The following is a 20,669-nucleotide window of genomic DNA, read 5'->3' as shown; positions in this document are numbered from 1 at the left end:
CTTTATCATCATTCACACCTGAACTTATCATTCTGTATTTTGATTGGCTCCAGCCAAGCATTCAAAATTGGAAGAAATTTTCTAAATTAATTAATAATGGCAAAGAATTATGAATTGACTGAACTGTGACCCTGCACTTTTGACTGGCTACAGAATGGAACGATACAATTTGTTTCTCGAGCTACAATAAAGGTTGAATTCAATAAATATTTAGAATTTACCTTGTATAATCTACTTAACAGCACATTTTTTTTGGTTTAAAACAATAAAAAGATTACTATAGTAACAAATTTTCTAATTCCAATTAATTTTTCAAGTCATGTTTCTCTTTAGATTATCAGTACCCCACCAACAGTAGTGAACTTAAATATATACTAATCAGTCTAACTGATAACAACCTTCCTCAATAAAAACATATGTGCTTGTGATTTATACAGGAGAGGGCTCAACAGACTGGACAGCTGTTTGTTACATACCTCACAGGACTATAGATGTAGAAAGACATGGAAATAGCATTATTCACCTAGGTTGTAATTCTGGAAGGGTAGGGAGTTACGGGCATATGGGGAAGGGATAAAGGATAAAACACAATCTGTCCCTCAGCAATGAGACGTCGGTCAATGGATATCCGAGGACTGAAATACTTTTCCATAGTCTGGGTTAATAAACGAGAACCCCCGGAACTCTTCTTGGTTAATGGCCTTGACAACAGATGGGTCAACAGGGGTCAATGCCGGCTCTTCTGATGTGAAGTCTTTGTCAAAATTGTTAGCATCTGTCTTTGATTTCTGTAAAAGAAACAGAATAGTTTGTAATTGCCATTTAATCTTTAAAACTTTCCTGAGTTCTTTTACCTTCTTTTTATGAAATTTACATCATCCCTTCAATGAATAATGGTAACTGTGATAATCGCCCAATTAATAGCCAGGGTCATTTTGAAGCAGATTTTCCTTGTAGCAGCTGGTGACTACCTGACTGAACAACACAATGGAGACCCGTTGCATGCCAGTCAGAGAATTGCCATTAAGTATATTGCCCAATGACACAATTACAGCAGCACTAAATAGTCAATTTCTTAGCTTTCTGAGAAACAAAAACTGTCATGGGCAGGAAACATTAACCATACATAATGGAAAGCCTGAAGGATACTTTACTGAATTACATATTCGTTTATGAATCTAGTTTAGTACTCCATCTGAGCAATACATGAAAAAATATTTAAAGAAGCCTCAAATATCTTTGCATTTAAAAATGCACCAACAAAGGGTATCACTGACTGTCTGGTCAGACAATTAAGCCATGTTTGTAGACTGTAGCTGCATACTGTGATCTACTGAAGCTGAATATGTTTAATTCCTGATGATGTCTCATTTATTGCCAAAAATGAGTGAATTATTCTTTTTTAATATGCACTTTCTTTACCCCCTATTGACAAATTACAAACATGTCCCTGTAGCCTACTGTCGAATTATTTATTTGTGCAGAGTTGACCTTTATGTACATAAACACTTATTTGTTTCTAAATATGATAAAAATCAATTTTCACAGCCAAACTCATATTAAGACAAAATCCATTTCTTGATCATGATACTAATTTTCTTAGGAGTGCTGTGTCATCATGGTTTGCGGCCTGGATGCTGCTATATCTAGGGTCTAATTCCAGGTTGAGATATATCGTACAGTATTGATAACTTGGTGAAACGACACAGGTTAAGACAAGTTAATACTTGAAATCTTGTGTCTCAAATATCGCTCCACAGGTAATACTATACTTACAATTTTGGGTCTGAATGGTGGTTTGACTTTCCTCTGCTCTAGCCCCTCCCAGTTAATCTTGTCCAGGAAGAATGGATGATCTAGGATTGCTTTCTCTCCACCTTGAGATCTTACACAGCCAAGTCGTTTGGCTGGATTTTTGGTCATAAACTGGTGACAAAAATAAGAATGAAAATATTTTTAAGTTTCCAAATGATCTGGATGTACTCTGATGTTTAGTGAATAAAGACATCTCTGTTGACTACCTGACAAAGGATTCTGGGTGTACTCTAATGTTAAGTGAACAATGACATCATTGTTGACTACCTGACAAAATGATTCTGGATGTACTCTGATGTTAATGAGCTTGGTATAACCTATTATGTTTTTCTTAGAGATATTCAATGAGAAATACAACTGTTTTTTCCAAAGGTCTCAAGGCTTTTCAATGTGAAATGTAAGCCTGCCCCTATCTAAATGTGATTCATCCTATCCCATATGCTTACTCCTTTCAGAATAGTTACAGCCTCCTTGCTGAGCCATACTGGATAAAGTACATCGTCATGGAGAATGGACTCAAACAGATCTTCTTCGTTATCTGCCTCAAAGGGAGGCTGGCCAGCCATCATCTCATACATGAGGACACCTAGTGCCCACCAATCAACAGAGGCATCATACTCCAACTCCTGCAGGATCTACAAGAAGGAAAACACAGCTTGTCTCACATCATGCATACAAGGGGGACAACTCTGTCAAACTTTGAATAATTACAAGGCAAGTAACTCTATGTAACCTCAATCACAGTCAATTTACTTTTCCTGCATACAAGAAAGCATATCAAACACAAGTTTTATTGGGTTATGAAATATAATAATATGATTTATACCTTTGTTAAAGATTATTTATTCTCCACTAATTTCTAAGTAAATCAAATACGAACAAGGTAGTTCCTTATAAAATATATAACTCTCAAAACAATTTGGTAGCAAAAACATAGGCATTCCCTTGTTAAAAGGGATCTTGACTGATCCATATTATAAACCTACCTCTGGGGCTATATAATCAGGGGTCCCACAGAATGTCTGTGTTAATTTTGTTTCAAACATTCCTTCCTTACACATCCCAAAATCAGCTATCTTACAGTGGCCTTCAGCATCCAGTAGAATGTTATCTAATTTCAGATCTCTGGAAAACAAAAGTAACAGGTACTGATTATGTACATATTTTTGCATCTATATGATTACCAATGTAAAAAAAAGATGTATGAAACAGAGACAAAACTAGTTGTACAGACCATGGCTGAAACATTCCTAAACAGAATTTTCAATGTGTAAGAAATGAAAAGAGAAAATAAGTTATGATAGGTTTATTCAATAGTTACAATATAACATTAAGGAATTTTAATATATTCATCCAATTGGTATATTTTTTCACAAGAGAGGAATTTGACTCACCTATATATAATACCATGTCGGTGAAGAAACCTCAGGGCAAGTGTCACTTCAGCTGCGTAAAATCGTGCACGAAGTTCATCAAATTTGCGGGATCTTTGAATTTGGAACATTAGATCTCCCCCATTTACAAATTCCATCACAAAATAAAGTCGGTCCTGGAATAGAAAACAAAGGTGGTAATGAGCCCTCAGTCCTTTCAGAAAACTTTAACACAATATAACACATTATAATATACCTAACTCCATTCTTCTACTGGAGAACATAAACACAAACATCTAAATATTCCCCTGTATAAACATTATCAGACAGAATTTTCAAAATGATGAAGTACTGTTTAAATTTTTGTTTCATTAATAAAAAAATAATTTAAAGAGGATATCGACAATCTGAAAACAGCACATTCAGTGATCAATCTACAGTTTATTTTCATAGTCCTTATTAACTTTATTGCTAAAAAAAAATGGGTCCCAAAATGTCAAATTTAAGAATTTCCAGAAATTCTACGAGTCCCATCAAAATTCTATGAGTACAGGAGTCAGGACTCAGATTTATCGATGCTTATTAAAGATTGGTACCTTAGTCTGGAAGCAAGAGTGAAGCGCTGTGAGGAAGGGATGTTTGGCGGACAATGCTAAGATTCGTTTTTCTGTCATGGTACATTCTACATCATCATCCTGTATAATTACATCCTTTTTAAGGACCTTTACTGCATATACTTCATCCGTACCTATTTTTTCTGCTAACATTACCTGGAATATTGAAAATTAAAATCTCATAAAGAATTGAACACTATTTCAAAACAAATGTAATCAAAGTTCATTTACCCCAACCAAACAAGATGGTATTTTCAATGGTGGTCATTTTTTAAACTTTAATTTAAGGTCATTCAGTATAGTGTGTAAAGCATTAAGGTTGATAAAAAATTGGCTGAAACATATTTTAAATCAAAGTACTGAGATTATTGAAAGACTCAACATGTTGATGATATATATATATATATTTGTAACTTTAAATGTGAGATATAGTCAATCACATGAAGGAAACTACTAATCAGTACAGAAAGTGGCCTAATTTGACATTGAAAAATATGTTACATAATTATGATTATTTTTGGAAAATCTTCCATGCTCAATTGTGGAGAATGAAAGTTTCATTTTTTTCCTTCACATTGGATATCGCAACAAAGAAGCCATGAGCTCATGTCTGCTTGTGTATCAATGGAAGTTAGGGTTGACATATATTAGTATGCAGAATGCAGATTTATTGTTTATCAAAAATTTTTATATATGAACAATACCTAGGACTCTTACAATAGGCGTAGTCTTGGTGGGATTATCTTATTAAAGTGTGTAGAGAAACATGAAAGAAAACTTCACTCACAGAGATTGTAATTACCTAGTTTGGTACGTAGTACATAATTTTATTTGAATATAAGACCTGAGATCTTTAAGTATTATATATACTACTAACAACAAGAACACACTGCCCTGCTACTCGTAAGTAAAACACACAACACACCACAGTAATACCAGTTTGGGATTGACACACTCTCAATCTGAGTAGTGTTAGAAACACCTAGCCTGTCACTTTGGTTGAGTTTCTAGTGTCATGATATTTGCATGTCTCATTGTGACCATATGCATCCATAACATTGTCTTTAAAATTATTTATAGCATATGACTGCCACTAGAAGTCACAGGTAAATAGTTGCAAAGTTTGGACGAATCAGAAAGGTAGGATTGGCAACATGATCCACTTACTGGGGCTGTGACAAAAGGCAAAAGCAGTTACTGCATTACATTTAGGCTTAATATAAACTTGTAAAATTATTTTCATGTATGAAACGATATGCTATAAGACAGTTATGTATCTAAAACTACAACATCACTTTCAACTTACTTTACCAAAACTCCCTTTCCCTAGAACTTTAATAAAACGAAAATCTGACTGAGAGTACTTGTCAGCTCGTTTTCGCTGTGAGCGATCTTGTGAAGGACTCCTTCCTCTATTTGACCTGTCATCCGAGAGTTTACCTTGCCCATCAGAGTCTGAAATAAGATTGTAGTACATGAATAATTTGATTTCTACCTTACATTATTTATTTTTTTAAGTTAATTGCCTAGTGAATGGCCAGAATCATTTTGAGGTCAGCAAATCAGACTGAACACCATGCAAGAGGCCCCATCCAGAGCAACAAGGGTTAAGTATCTTGCTGAACGACACAACCACAACAACATCAGATCAGAACCCTAGGTATAGATATCACTACTACATTCAGATCTGGGATGGAAGATAAACTATATTCTGTAAATCCATTTTTGTATCAACTTACTTGGAATCGTGAAAAGATTATTCTCTGTAAAGTCTCCTTCATGAAAAATTACTTGGTATCACTGAATTATCATTATCTGAAAAGCGTAAGTGATCCATGGCGGCAGACCTCCAAGTCAGGTGGCGCAGTAGCAACGCACTCACCACCCAGGGTTTGATTCCCAGAACAAATATGAAAAAGGTATTGGCAGTTTCCACCCACATTAAGACCTCTGTGCACTTCTATCCCGGCCAACAAAAGTGAATAACATAAACTGATAGATTGTTTCACTATTGTTGTAAAATAGATAAGATTTCTATCTATATTTATGTTATTTCCTTACTTAACTGAACTTCTCTGCAGAGAGATACTTATCTGCAGAAAACCTTATATGTGGACTTACCTGGTATCACAGGCAGATTATTTTCTGAAGAACCCCCTTTATGTGGAGAATCTGGTGCTATCGGTGCCTGCAAAAACACAAGAAAAATTTAGACTTTCTGCTTAGAAAAGATAGATCACTCCAAATGTTTGAGTCAGGATGTCACTAACTGTCACAACAATATTTCTTTTTAAATAAAAAAAAAATTCAAAAAGTATTATTATTACTGAAAGGCTTTACATGTTGATAATGTATATTTGTAACTTTCAATGACAGATATAACCCACCAAATGCAAAACAATCTAACACTTTGATAGAAGATAACTATTAATGACCAAATCTGAAATTTGTGCAAAATGTTCTCAGGAACAATTTAAAGTTCTAAATCAAAAGATTGCCCCTGGCATTGGTTTTGGATATTGAACCCAGAACAAAACTCAATGATAAACTATAAATGGTTTATTTTGCTACCATAAAAACCTGTGGGTAAAGTGCATATTTTTGTTTATTTTTTTGTTTGTTTAATGAAAGGTCCAAATTGGAGAGTGCACACATTACCAGGTCCATAACTGTATGATCTCTCTTTTCTTCTTCTTTTTTTTCGAGGAAAGATCAAAGATTTTGCAAGGTCATCATAACTGATTGACAGGATTATCAGGTATACAAATATTTATGAGCAACAAAAAAAAAAAAAAAAAAAAAAAATTAACTACATATATATATATAAATGCAAATTAAATACCATGTATTAGGGATGTAAAGAGTACCCAGGTCACCTGTTTTGGGTTGGTTTCAATCCCAACCAGGGATGGAAAATGTGTACTCGATTACTCGAGTCAGTATTACTTCGTACTATTGTAAAGTTCTCAATAAAATTATTTCAAGTACCTCTATGCTCTTGTCGGTTGTCTGTCGATAAGAAACAATGTTTAATATACATGTAAACATATATATCTGCTATATGAACAGCTACTTTGTTGCATAGACATTGACATTTTCTTATGGCTGAGAAACATGCATCAGCCTTGACATAAAGCTTGGAATTCCTCAATATACACAAGGTATACATACATGTTTACGATACCTTGAACTGATATATGATTCAAGTTTTTGATTGACTTGTCTCTCATGAATAAACGTTCAGTTCAGTGTTGGTATGTATCTTTTACAGATAATCCATGTACGTAAATTAACAAGTCTTTGTACAGAAGTTCTTCTGTGAAACCCCCGACCCATAGTTGGGGTAGGTACATGTGTATTTTACTGATTGTAGTCAATTATGAATATGATATATATATATTATAGTAACAATGTATAAGCATTTTCTATTCTAAGATAAATATTTATGATGATAAAAGTATTCATTGTAAAGATAGATTATTATTCTTGTTTTTCTTTGAATAGTTTTAGCGTGATAACATATGAAATATGTATTCACTGAGCACATCATGTACATCATGTAAGGATTAGTAATATCTGTGATATCTGCTTGATTCTTTGTGTATTGTGTTTGTAGGGTTTTTTTTTATTAAATGGAATAAAAATATGAAGTGTCAATCTGCGTCCTTCTGCACTCTATTTTACACATCGTATCGTTGTCTTGTGTTATGTGTAGGCCTACTATGGTGTTACATTATCAGACTTCATTCTGTAGATTTTTTGTTCAGGTACACAAACTAACCATTGTCAACCAAATAACATGACTTCCCTGATCAAAGTATATGATAATTGTAACTCTAAAAAGTCAGAAATACTTTGAAGTCATTTTCCCCCCGACATAGTCAATAACGTCCGGACTACTAGGTGTGTCTAAATCATGTTAGCTTCCCGATAATGCTTGAAAAATCAGCATTTATGACTAATACCATGAATTTGTTGTGATCACATTCCTAAAACTTGTGGGTAACCGGGTATGGGTCGAGTTTCAATGATCAAGTACCTGGGTTGAAAATTGTGTACCCATGACAGCCCTAATGTAAATCTTGGTTTCTGAGATAACTGATGACATGTACAGCTTACCTTTTTTGGTTTTTGAGACAGTTTGTCACATGTGATGCCCATCTCCTGAAGGATCTGTGCCATGTCTCGTGTATTGATGCCACAGTTGTTTGCCACATTTTTCTGACAACGTTTGTGAACATTCAATTTACAAGCTGTAAAAATAGAAGTATAAACATACTGAGAAATGCTAAAAAAATTCATAAAATAGATCTTTCTGTTGTTCTGTTTTTATAATAATTCCATTTACTAGGATTGTTTAAGAAACTACCATGCAGACTTTATATCACATTGATCTTTCACAATATGTTTTATTTGTGTGAAAGAATATTAGTTTGAGTAGGGTTAAATATGTAAGAGACATATAACTTTCCTTACTATTTTGAGAGTTACCAATCAAGTCTAATTTGGGAAGATTTTGTAATATCTTGAGTGAAATTTGGAAAAAATGTTTGAGTTAGAAAAAATTTACATTTTCTGACCGGGAATGCTACCCATTTTCCAGATCATTTATATAGGCAAGGCAGTTTCTTAGATATGGAATTCATATGACTATAATATGTCTATGTATCAAGTTCCACTTTGATAGTTGGAAAATCATCAATTTTGTTCTATCAGAGTCAGTTCACAAGTGTATTTAGTTTCACTTACTATGACTGATAGTAATCAGAGGATATGTCATTCATAGGACTGTAACAGACACGAGACTGTATCTGTTGCACATGTTGAAGATTGTAAGGTTTTACACTCACCCTCGCACTGAAGTCCCTGTCTAAACAGTCCATACAGCAAGGACCCACAGTGATCACAAAATGTTGGTCGCTTGTAATTATGTACGCTAAACCTATGTGGTATATTTATATTAAATCTTGTACCCGATGTCTGAAAAGAATCAACATTTATAAACATCATGAAATATTCTATCTTTATGATGTTCAAAATTGTTTCCTAAAACCTAGTGGATAAGCTGACACCTTTGTTATAAGTCTACATGTACTCTTCATCACTAGTATTAACTCAAACAGTGATTGTACCACATTGTGATATCATAATGTTCACTAGTACACTTAATTCTGATAAAACATGCAATAATTTCCTAAATGAAATCAAACAGCTTAAGCTTAAGACTTCATGTTATATTTCGGACTTGAAAGTGTTATGTCATCTTCCTCTTTAGCATGAACTTGCCTTGAAATACTAACTTTCCTTGACACTGGGAGTTCCAAGTCCCAAAGTGTGGTATTGTAACACTTACCTCCTCTGGTGCCGAGTCTTTGGATCCCGGACACTTTGTGACAACATGTTGGTGACATCTTTTGTGAACTACACATGTACACACTGAAAAATAGAGAGCAAAATCAAGCATGCCGGTGAAAAAATCTATAAATTATTGACCATCCTAGGTCGCGCCGACAAGTAATAACTTCCCTTTGTTGGAGAAAATTTTGCCTACAATTCAAAAATTTCTTTTTGTCTGTTCCTTAGATATAAATAAATTTTACCTATACTCTAGTGTATAATCCAATAGCTGTAGAGATGAAATTATTTAGTGACTACTGTCAGGACATATCAATATTCTGTGTACCAAACTGTAACAGACAAAGACAGAATCTTGAAGACAAATACCTTTTCTATTTAGGATGTTCTTAATGAATTATCAAAACAACATCTACACATACATGGGATCACCCAAAGTAGCCGAGGTTGTGGCTCTGTAGATGTATAATCTCGTATCAAATTCTCCAAATGTTTAAATTATTTATCTAAGTCTTTCATATAAAAAATATTTATTTAATTCTTTCATATCTAAATTATCATTTTTATAAATACTTTTTCATTTTTATCTTCCAGATTTTTTATCTAAAACCTTCAGCAGAACTTAACTGTATATTGGGTTACATACTGTACTTACCCAAATTTACCAGCAAATATCCCCATGTCTGGTAATAAGCCCACCCATATCTAGTAATTTTCAGTAGAAGTATTAACTTTTTTATTGTCCTGTAACAAGCATACCTCCGTAAATTGAGTAAGCATGTTTGGCCTCCTGGGCTTACTACCCTTAATAAGCATACCCCTGACTGAATCAGTTTTGTCTAGGTCCTCTTAGTTTATTGTCCTCTAATAAGCACAACTCCTGGCGTTAAGTCTTGAAGTCAGGACGTCTGGCCCCTTGGGCTTATTTAGTATAAATAAAACTTGAGTCAACTTTAGTACTTACCTTGGCACTGATACCCTTGTTTCCATAGTCCCCTGGAATGGATGAAAAGCTGATTAGCTCATTCCAAGGCATTACACTTTACCAAACAGACAAAACAATTCCCTAATATAACAGATAATGTTCTGGCATATCCACAGAATTATCCATGTAATCAAGTGTCAACGAAAATGCATGTTTTTGTAAAACCACAAAATTTGAATCCACAAAAATATATGATTATACAGTAAGTGAAAGCTGTGTATAGCAACCATCCAGGTAACCAGTAAAAATGTGTCACCCTAAACAGGCAGCTATTATATAATCTTTTTAAGACTAACTCACAATGATGACCAATTCCTAAAACTACAACATCTCAGTATAAGAGCTGGGATAATACAGAGGTCATGTGGGTATGAACTAGAATATGATGTGTGTTTTATGTATGTGTGTTTGTGTAGAGGGAGTGGGGTGTTGCATGCATCAAAACTGATCTTTAACAGTACATCAACTCCTATAGACAGTAACATCCCATCCAGATTCCAGGAGCTTGGTCAACCAGCACGACTACATACTCATACAATATCGCACTAAACTGTCTCTGTGTATTAATTACTACACATAAATATACAGTATTACACAACATGTGTTACGGTTGAAAGACCTTACTGCACAAAAAAGCCTGTTTCCTACCACATAATGAAACAGACACTTAGACAGGATCATGTTCACTCAAATTGCAGGTATATAATTGTACTACCCTATCATCTCTTCAGTTTAAGTCCTATAAGATAAATCAAGTTACAAAAAATGAGAAGAGTTTTTGTTTCTTCATCAGTAACATATCCTTAATAATTTTACAAACCATACATACCCAGTAGATTCAAAAGTATAATCAATTGTTTAAGGATATAGCTTTTTCCTTGTATCAAAATTTCGTGTTATAAAAATCATTTATTTTTGAAAGACTCAAATTTTGTGGTCTTCCAAATATATGCATTTTTGTTGGCACTTGATGTCATGCTTAAATCTTGCCAAGCAATCCGCTTGTACAATAATGAATGCCAATTTTTATTTGTTCATTATCTCCTGGAATAAATTCATGGATTAAAAGTTCCCACAAATTCAACAAAAATGAATCCAACACAAAAATGAATGATTTTACAGTAAGTGATATGATAAGTTGACATCATTCTTAAGGTTTTTTATGTTAAATGTCAAGATTCTGAATCAGGGTTACTCAGATGGTCATTCAAGATTGTTTGTGGAGTGACTGCTCACCATATGAAGTCTCTACATAATGAGCAAAACGTGGGTTGTCTGAAGAGTGTGGCCATAAACTTGTGTCCATGAACCTGGTGTACCCGTCTTCGCATAGCCCCACGCCGTAGGGGCAGCCCCTCCCTCTCCCGGAATACCCGCTCCTTCTGGGGCTCCACCGCAAACGCTGCTGTAAACAAGAAAGGTCAAGGTCAGATACAGGCATCAGAAACATGAATTGTTTACTTTCATATATGTGACCACTTGTTAGGAAAGAAATTGTTAGCCACATTTAATTCAATTTTCATTTTATTTTTATTTGAATCATTATTAGACATCTGAATTATCATTTCATATATTCAAATTGATGTCTTTGCATTATGAATGTATCAACTAAGACATCTTATTACATTGCTTACAAAAATTACATAGTTATTTACCTGTTTACAATGTAAACAATAACAGACACTTCAGTGTATTCACCATATAATACAATGTAATGAGTATGCATTCTGATTTCTACTGTATAAAGTGATTATGTGGTATCTCAGTTTTTCAGTGAAATATTAGCAGACCAGCATTAGGACCTAGATTTACAATAATCTCTGCACCATGTTGGACCTGTAAGACTTGTCGCTGTAACAAGCACTTGTTTTGACTAATTCTTGGCTAATTGGCTGCTACCTTGTTGACCTGGTATGTGATAATAAAGACGAGGTATATATAGGGGTCTACAAGTACTCACTGTGTACTGCCTCTCTGTATCTTGTAGAATGCTAAATATTCACACAGTGATCTAGTAAACACAGTTTAAGTAGCCAGTCAATGAAGACAGTAGTTATTTACTTTACAAGGATTACCATAAACATCAGTTATTTGATCACAAATATTTGAAGGTTGTTACCACAACAGTATATCAAGGATACTGCAGATCCTTATAGATATCTGAAGGTCATGGTATAATTTGTTATATCTCAAGGCTATTTACCTCTCAAATATCTGAAGGTCATGGTATAATTTGTTATATCTCAAGGCTATTTACCTGGTGGTCAAGAGAACCTTACAAATATCTGAAGGTCATGGTATAATTTGTTATATCTCAAGGCTATTTACCTGGTGGTCAAGAGAACCTTACAGATATCTGAAGGTCATGGTATAATTTGTTATATCTCAAGGCTATTTACCTGGTGGTCAAGAGAACCTTACAGATATCTGAAGGTCATGGTATAATTTGTTATATCTCAAGGCTATTTACCTGGGGATATAGAGAACCATAGATATCTGAAGGTCATGGTATAATTTGTTATATCTCAAGGCTAGTTACCTGGTGGTCAAGAGAACCATACAGATATCTGAAGGTCATGGTATAATTTGTTATATCTCAAGGCTATTTACCTGGTGGTCAAGAGAACCATACAGATATCTGAAGGTCATGGTATAATTTGTTATTGCTCAAGGCTAGTTACCTGGGGATCTAGAGAACCATACAGATATCTGAAGGTCATTGTATAATTTGTTATTGCTCAAGGCTAGTTACCTGGGGATCTAGAGAACCATACAGATATCTGAAGGTCATGGTATAATTCATTATAGCTCAAGGCTAGTTACCTGGGGATATAGAGAACCATAGATATCTGAAGGTCATGGTATAATTTATTATAGCTCAAAGCTATTTACCTGGGGATATAGAGAACCATAGATATCTGAAGGTCATGTTATAATTTGATATATTTCAAGGCTAGTTACCTGGTGGTCAAGAGAACCTTACAGATATCTGAAGGTCATGGTATAATTTATTATAGCTCAAAGCTAGTTACCTGGGGATCTAGAGAACCATAGATATCTGAAGGTCATGGTATAATTTGTTATTGCTCAAGGCTAGTTACCTGGGGATCTAGAGAACCTTACAGATATCTGAAGGTCATGGTATAATTTATTATAGCTCAAGGCTAGTTACCTGGGGATCTAGAGAACCTTTACTAACTACAAATTACCAGGTATTAAAGGATATCACATTCCTCACTGAGGATGTTTCATGAAGGTTACTCAAGATTGTTGTTACGACAAGGTCACTGGGAATTACAATGGCTTCAAGATTATAGGAAGTAATGATTGATTGACAAGGCAGAACAATAACTCAAAGCCATCCGTATTCATAACTCAAAGTCAATGAAGATCTTAGTACCATGATGTCAATGACATTAATCTCGATATCTCAAGTTAATTTAAGATCTTGGTACCTCCTGGTCATTGGGCATCATAATTGTACAAGAGGCCTAGCGGCCTTGACTTTCACCTGAGACAAGCACTATTGAATATAAAAGTTAAAAGATAGTTATCTAGTGTCACGAAACAGAAATTGTGACACTAAATATAGAAAGCCATTGTTAACACATGCATACCATCAAAACTGTCATTCCATACTGATAATTCTTATAAAATTATATCCTGTGAGAAATAACAAATGTTATGCTCAAAAATGCAATTTTTCTACGAAAATTACAGAAAAGTCTAAAATAATATTCCTCTTCAGGAAGAAATGTGAGACTTTGGTTATTAAAGCACCTTAAGATGCTTCCATTCATGAAGAGCATTTGATTATACCATATCTGGGTCTTGAGAAGGAGACTTTTAAAACTTGAGTCAATTTAACCCATTTTGGCCCCACCTATCAGTCCCTGGGAGTCAGTCAGGATCAAAATGGGCATACCATCTGGCTCTATTTCTTCACTTGTATTGTAGTTCTAACCTATAGTAAACTTTACCCCCTCCCCCCGGGGAAATGTGAGACCCTTGGGCCATGAAATTCATAATTTTGGTAAAGCACCTGAAGATGCTTCCATCCATAAAGGGTATTTGATTTTACAATATCTGGATCTTGAGAAGAAGATTTTTGAAATCCGAGTCAATTTGATCCTTTTTTGCCCTGCCTCTCAGGGGAGGGGAGTGGGGGTGGGTAGGGACTATATAATTCACAATTTTGATTCATCTTAGGCCATGGAAGTATTCTGCAAAATTTCATTGAAATCAGATCAAGGATTTTTGAGAAGAAGTCGAAAGTGTGAAATTGTTTAAAGATGCACTACACTGGATAAAGGGTATTAGAATAGATCACCATGAAAGTTTGTCTCAGGTGACCTAAAAAGTCAGGTAAATTAAAATACATAGCCAAGCTGAGTCTTCCTTTCTTGACAGGAGTAAGTTGCCTACCAGACTGACTGCTTGTTTTACTTAACCTAAAATCAAAGGCCTTTAATCACCTGTTTACACTCAATGGGTAAGTCAGAAGATTTACTGGTATCATGCAAACTGACCTATTATAATTTATGCATATATCAAACACTTGCAGTTGCTGACTGCATGACAGAAATATCATAAAGTTGTTTATCATGAAAAGTGATTCATTAGTATTAATATATATATATATATATGTTTAATCAAATAAGCATCTGATGGATAAATCAGATGAACATGTCTAGACAGTTTATCAAACCTGGAGTACAGCCTACTGTTACAGGAGTAAGACAGTATATCAGACCTGGAGTACAGCCTACTGTTACAGGAGTAAGACAGTATATCAGACCTGGAGTACAGCCTACTGTCCTGGAGTACAGCCTACTGTTACAGGAGTAAGACAGTATATCAGACCTGGAGTACAGCCTACTGTTACAGGAGTAAGACAGTATATCAGACCTGGAGTACAGCCTACTGTTACAGGAGTAAGACAGTATATCAGACCTGGAGTACAGCCTACTGTTACAAGAGTAAGACAGTATATCAGACCTGGAGTACAGCCTACTGTCCTGGAGTACAGCCTACTGTTACAGGAGTAAGACAGTATATCAGACCTGGAGTACAACCTACTGTTACAGGAGTAAGACAGTATATCAGACCTGGAGTACAGCCTACTGTTACAGGAGTAAGACAGTATATCAAACCTGGAGTACAGCCTACTGTTACAGGAGTAAGACAGTATATCAGACCTGGAGTACAGCCTACTGTTACAGGAGTAAGACAGTATATCAGACCTGGAGTACAGCCTACTTTTACAGGAGTAAGACAGTATATCAGACCTGGAGTACAGCCTACTGTTACAGGAGTAAGACAGTATATCAAGGCTGGAGTTTAGCCTACTGTTACAGGAGTAAGACAGTATATCAAACCTGGAGTACAGTCTACCAGTTGTAAGATCAGGGAGTAGACAGTAGACGTATATAGACACCAACAGATAGATATATTTACCATAGTCCAAGGCCTATACATCACTAGATAAAATTGAGGCACCAACAGACAAATACGACAGTTTACCATTTATAAAACGATTCACTAGACAGTAGACATATCTTGATACCATTAGACAGTTAAATATTGTAGTTTATCAGGATTAAGACCAGGGATGACACTGGACATATCTAGACACCAACAGACAGTTGACAGATCTAGACACTTATTGACAGATATATATGGCATAAGACCAGGGACGACATCACTAGACAGATCAAGACAACAGACGGACATATACCACACTTTATCAGTAAATCATGGTAGGAACACAGAAATTAGGTGTGAATCACTAAACCTGGGCTGTCAGGTGAATTATGGTAGGATCTTGGAATTTAGGGTAGGTTACTTAGCCTTGGCTGTCTGTGAATTATGGTAAAACAAAGAATTTAAGTGTGGGTTACTTAGCCTTGGCTGTCAGGTGAATTATGGTAAAACAAAGAATTTAAGTGTGGGTTACTTAGCCTTGGCTGTCAGGTGAATTATGGTAAAACAAAGAATTTAAGTGTGGGTTACTTAACCTTGGCTGTCAGGTGAATTATGGTAAAACAAAGAATTTAGGGTAGGTTACTTAGCCTTGGCTGTCAGGTGAATTATGGTAAAACAAAGAATTTAAGTGTGAGTTACTTAGCCTTGGCTGTCAGGTGAATTATGGTAAAACAAAGAATTTAGGGTAGGTTACTTAGCCTTGGCTGTCTGTGAATTATGGTAAAACAAAGAATTTAAGTGTGGGTTACTTAGCCTTGGCTGTCAGGTGAATTATGGTAAAACAAAGAATTTAAGTGTGAGTTACTTAGCCTTGGCTGTCAGGTGAATTATGGTAAAACAAAGAATTTAGGGTAGGTTACTTAGCCTTGGCTGTCTGTGAATTATGGTAAAACAAAGAATTTAAGTGTGGGTTACTTAGCCTTGGCTGTCAGGTGAATTATGGTAAAACAAAGAATTTAAGTGTGGGTTACTTAGCCTTGGCTGTCAGGTGAATTATGGTAAAACAAAGAATTTAGGGTAGGTTACTTAGCCTTGGCTGTCACGTGAATTATGGTAAAACAAAGAATTTAAGTGTGGGTTACTTAGCCTTGGCTGTCAGGTGAATTATGGTAAAACAAAGAATTTAAGTGTGGGTTACTTAGCCTTGGCTGTCAGGTGAATTATGGTAAAACAAAGAATTTAGGGTAGGTTACTTAGCCTTGGCTGTCAGGTGAATTATGGTAAAACAAAGAATTTAAGTGTGGGTTACTTAGCCTTGGCTGTCAGGTGAATTATGGTAAAACAAAGAATTTAGGGTAGGTTACTTAGCCTTGGCTGTCACGTGAATTATGGTAAAACAAAGAATTTAAGTGTGGGTTACTTAGCCTTGGCTGTCAGGTGAATTATGGTAAAACAAAGAATTTAAGTGTGGGTTACTTAGCCTTGGCTGTCAGGTGAATTATGGTAAAACAAAGAATTTAAGTGTGGGTTACTTAGCCTTGGCTGTCAGGTGAATTATGGTAAAACAAAGAATTTAAGTGTGGGTTACTTAGCCTTGACTGACAAGTAAATTATGGTAAAACAAAGAACTTAGGGTAGGTTACTTAGCCTTGGCTGACAAGTAGGGTGGACAGGTAAATTATGGAAGGAACACAGAATTTAGGTTTGGGTTGCTTAGCAAGGGCTACTGACAGGTAAATTACGATAGGAATACAAGAGCTGGGTGTATCCAGCTTCATGATGTCAGGTGTTAACACGCTATGTTTGATGTACTTATGCCATCACATTATGTAATTACCAGATTAACATTTCTCATGATCAGATTACAGATTGATGACATGTTTGCTATCCAGACCACAACAACATATTCCACTATTCACACAATTCTTTTATTGTCCTGCATCATTTGAAATCACATATCAATACCATATAATTAATACTGTTTTACTATCAGATGTTAATGCTTCTACTGGCCCTTGAAACAAAGAATATCTTGTCAATAATTCTGTTTGATATGGAACTCTTATCAACTCCATCCAAAGACAAAATTGTATCTGTGAATATGAACTAGTCAACCTTTTAGTGAGTGGCTGGTTTCAAAGAGAAGAGTTTATCCTGAAAATGACAAATAAATCCTAGGCTATTTAATCTGGTCAAAATCTATAATTATCTTCTTTTTTTCCCAATGTGTTCATTATTTGTTAAGACTGAAATTATTAGAGATACCTATGTAAATGAAGCCATGTTTATATTCTATATTTATACAATACTTAAATATCCTACCATGATTGATCAAAGTTGAAAGTTTTTATTCATTAATGCTGTACAGTGGACAGGATCCAAGCCTGATTGGTTCTCCCTTCAGCTTGAGAACATATGCCAGTAGTACCAGCAGTTTGATTTCAACTGATTGATAAGTCCAGTACACTAAACCATAATACACTACACTTAATAATTTGTGAATGCTCTGATTTTTTTTCATACTCTTATACAAAGGCTTCATCCAACAGAAACAAAAACATTACATGACGACCATTCCTGGCATTCCACAAATGTTCAATACACATCAGGTTACTACCCTGACTATACTGAACACTTATCTCCATCATCAGGTTACTACCCCGACTATACTGAACACTTATCTCCATCATCAGGTTACTACCCCGACTATACTTATCTCACTTATCTCCATAATCAGGTTAATCAGGTTACTACCCCACTATACTGAACACTTATCTCCATCATCAGGTTACTACCCCACTATACTGAACACTTATCTCCATCATCAGGTTACTACCCCGACTATACTGAACACTTATCTCCATCATCAGGTTACTACCCCGACTATACTGAACACTTATCTCCATCATCAGGTTACTACCCTCACTATACTGAACACTTATCTCCATCACCAGGTTACTACCCCGACTATACTGAACACTTATCTCCATCATCAGGTTACTACCCTGACTATACTGAACACTTATCTCCATCATCAGGTTACTACCCCGATTATACTGAACACTTATCTCCATCATCAGGTTACTACCCCGACTATACTGAACACTTATCTCCATCATCAGGTTACTACCCCGACTATACTGAACACTTATCTCCATCATCAGGTTACTACCCCGACTATACTGAACACTTATCTCCATCATCAGGTTACTACCCCGACTATACTGAACACTTATCTCCATCATCAGGTTACTACCCGACTATACTGAACACTTATCTCCATCATCAGGTTACTACCCCGACTATACTGAACACTTATCTCCATCATCAGGTTACTACCCTCACTACACTGAACACTTATCTCCATCATCAGGTTACTACCCCACTATACTGAACACTTATCTCCATCATCAGGTTACTACCCCGACTATACTGAACACTTATCTCCATCATCAGGTTACTACCCCGACTATACTGAACACTTATCTCCATCATCAGGTTACTACCCCGACTATACTGAACACTTATCTCCATCATCAGGTTACTATCCCGACTATACTGAACACTTATCTCCATCATCAGGTTACTACCCTCACTATACTGAACACTTATCTCCATCATCAGGTTACTACCTCACTATACTGAACACTTATCTCCATCATCAGGTTACTACCCCACTATACTGAACACTTATCTCCATCATCAGGTTACTACCCCGACTATACTGAACACTTATCTCCATCATCAGGTTACTACCCCGACTATGCTGAACACTTATCTCCATCATCAGGTTACTACCCTCACTATACTGAACACTTATCTCCATCATCAGGTTACTACCCTCACTATACTGAACACTCATCTCCATCATCAGGTTACTACCCGACTATACTGAACACTCATCTCCATCATCAGGTTACTACCCGACTATACTGAACACTTATCTCCATCATCAGGTTACTACCCTCACTATACTGAACACTTATCTCCATCATCAGGTAACAGGTTATTAGGTCATTACAGAGACCATATTTGTGTTAAGTCCATAAGTCCATGTTACTACACAGACCATAGTTGGTGTAAAATCTATAAAACAAGGTCATGTGACTTTACCCTGACTACACAGGCCATAGTTGGTGTAAAATCTATAAAACAAGGTCATGTGACTTTACCCTGACTACACAGGCCATAGTTGGTGTAAAATCTATAAAACAAGGTCATGTGACTTTACCCTGACTACACAGGCCATAGTTGGTGTAAAATCTATAAAACAAGGTCATGTGACTTTACCCTGACTACACAGGCCATAGTTGGTGTAAAATCTATAAAACAAGGTCATGTGACTTTTCCCTGACTACATAGGCCATAGTTTGTGTAAAGTCTATGACACAAGGTCATGTGACTTTACACCACAAGGACAATTGTTTGTGTAAAGTCTGCAACACATACTAAGGTTGTGTGACATTACACAGACAGATTTCTGTATCAGACCTTTGCTACAGAAGCATAGCGTAGAGCTTAATGTTGTGAAGATGATGGTACATACGGTGTCAATGATTGTACCCAGTTGTCATCACACTCTTGCCTGTCTATAAATGAAAGTTTCCAGCTTCAAACTGGCAGACATGACTTAAATAGCAGTCATTCTTCATTAAGTCTGAATTGAACTGATTTTTAAGACCTACTTTGTTTTATCGGAGGGAACATTATGGCTGTATTAACCGTGTGTAAATCAATACAACGATTGGCATTAGAGACAGCCAGACAGAGCACTGTGTACAGCCAGTGTGCATGTGTAGGACCACATCAATATTCCTTCAGCATCTTGACAATCTGAACATGTAAGAATTCATGGACCTCCACACTGGACATCCTTGGCCAATATTACATTGTTGATGATCAACCAGTTTTGAATAAAAGTGTTTTCCTCTTCCTGGAGTGACAAAGGCTTATACAAAGTCATGTTTCAGAAATACTTGCACATATGATTTAGTTCTCATTGTATCGCAGTGTAATATGTTAGTTTTAAATTCAGATTTCATCACTATACATGATGAGATCAGTGCCATTATGACTAGATTGTATCACTGAAATTAAGGTCAA

At 35.7% G+C, this 20,669-nt stretch overlaps 1 protein-coding gene across 1 annotated transcript in view; it reads right to left on the bottom strand.

Annotated features, from left to right (window-relative positions):
- Nucleotides 1–617: 617 nt before the first annotated feature.
- The window catches only part of LOC132558960 (calcium-independent protein kinase C-like), a 34,962-nt gene continuing 14,910 nt past the window's right edge, over nucleotides 618–20,669 (bottom strand). Inside the window, exons 3-15 of the mRNA XM_060223586.1 lie at nucleotides 11,379–11,547; nucleotides 10,122–10,153; nucleotides 9,156–9,238; nucleotides 8,653–8,782; nucleotides 7,922–8,055; nucleotides 5,924–5,990; nucleotides 5,109–5,257; nucleotides 3,785–3,958; nucleotides 3,210–3,364; nucleotides 2,802–2,940; nucleotides 2,262–2,450; nucleotides 1,777–1,926; nucleotides 618–788 (exon numbers count right to left, since the gene is read on the bottom strand). Of these exons, the coding sequence (XP_060079569.1) occupies nucleotides 618–788; nucleotides 1,777–1,926; nucleotides 2,262–2,450; nucleotides 2,802–2,940; nucleotides 3,210–3,364; nucleotides 3,785–3,958; nucleotides 5,109–5,257; nucleotides 5,924–5,990; nucleotides 7,922–8,055; nucleotides 8,653–8,782; nucleotides 9,156–9,238; nucleotides 10,122–10,153; nucleotides 11,379–11,547 (1,742 nt within the window). The remainder of the gene's footprint in view (nucleotides 789–1,776; nucleotides 1,927–2,261; nucleotides 2,451–2,801; nucleotides 2,941–3,209; nucleotides 3,365–3,784; nucleotides 3,959–5,108; nucleotides 5,258–5,923; nucleotides 5,991–7,921; nucleotides 8,056–8,652; nucleotides 8,783–9,155; nucleotides 9,239–10,121; nucleotides 10,154–11,378; nucleotides 11,548–20,669) is intronic.

This window comes from Ylistrum balloti, unplaced genomic scaffold (genome assembly GCF_031769215.1).
Source record: "Ylistrum balloti isolate Yb309-2 unplaced genomic scaffold, AGI_CSIRO_Ybal_v1 Utg370840, whole genome shotgun sequence".
NCBI classification, from domain to species: domain Eukaryota; kingdom Metazoa; phylum Mollusca; class Bivalvia; order Pectinida; family Pectinidae; genus Ylistrum; species Ylistrum balloti.
The sequence above is the reverse complement of the archived record's forward strand: the minus strand, read 5'-3'. Positions and strand labels throughout refer to the sequence as shown.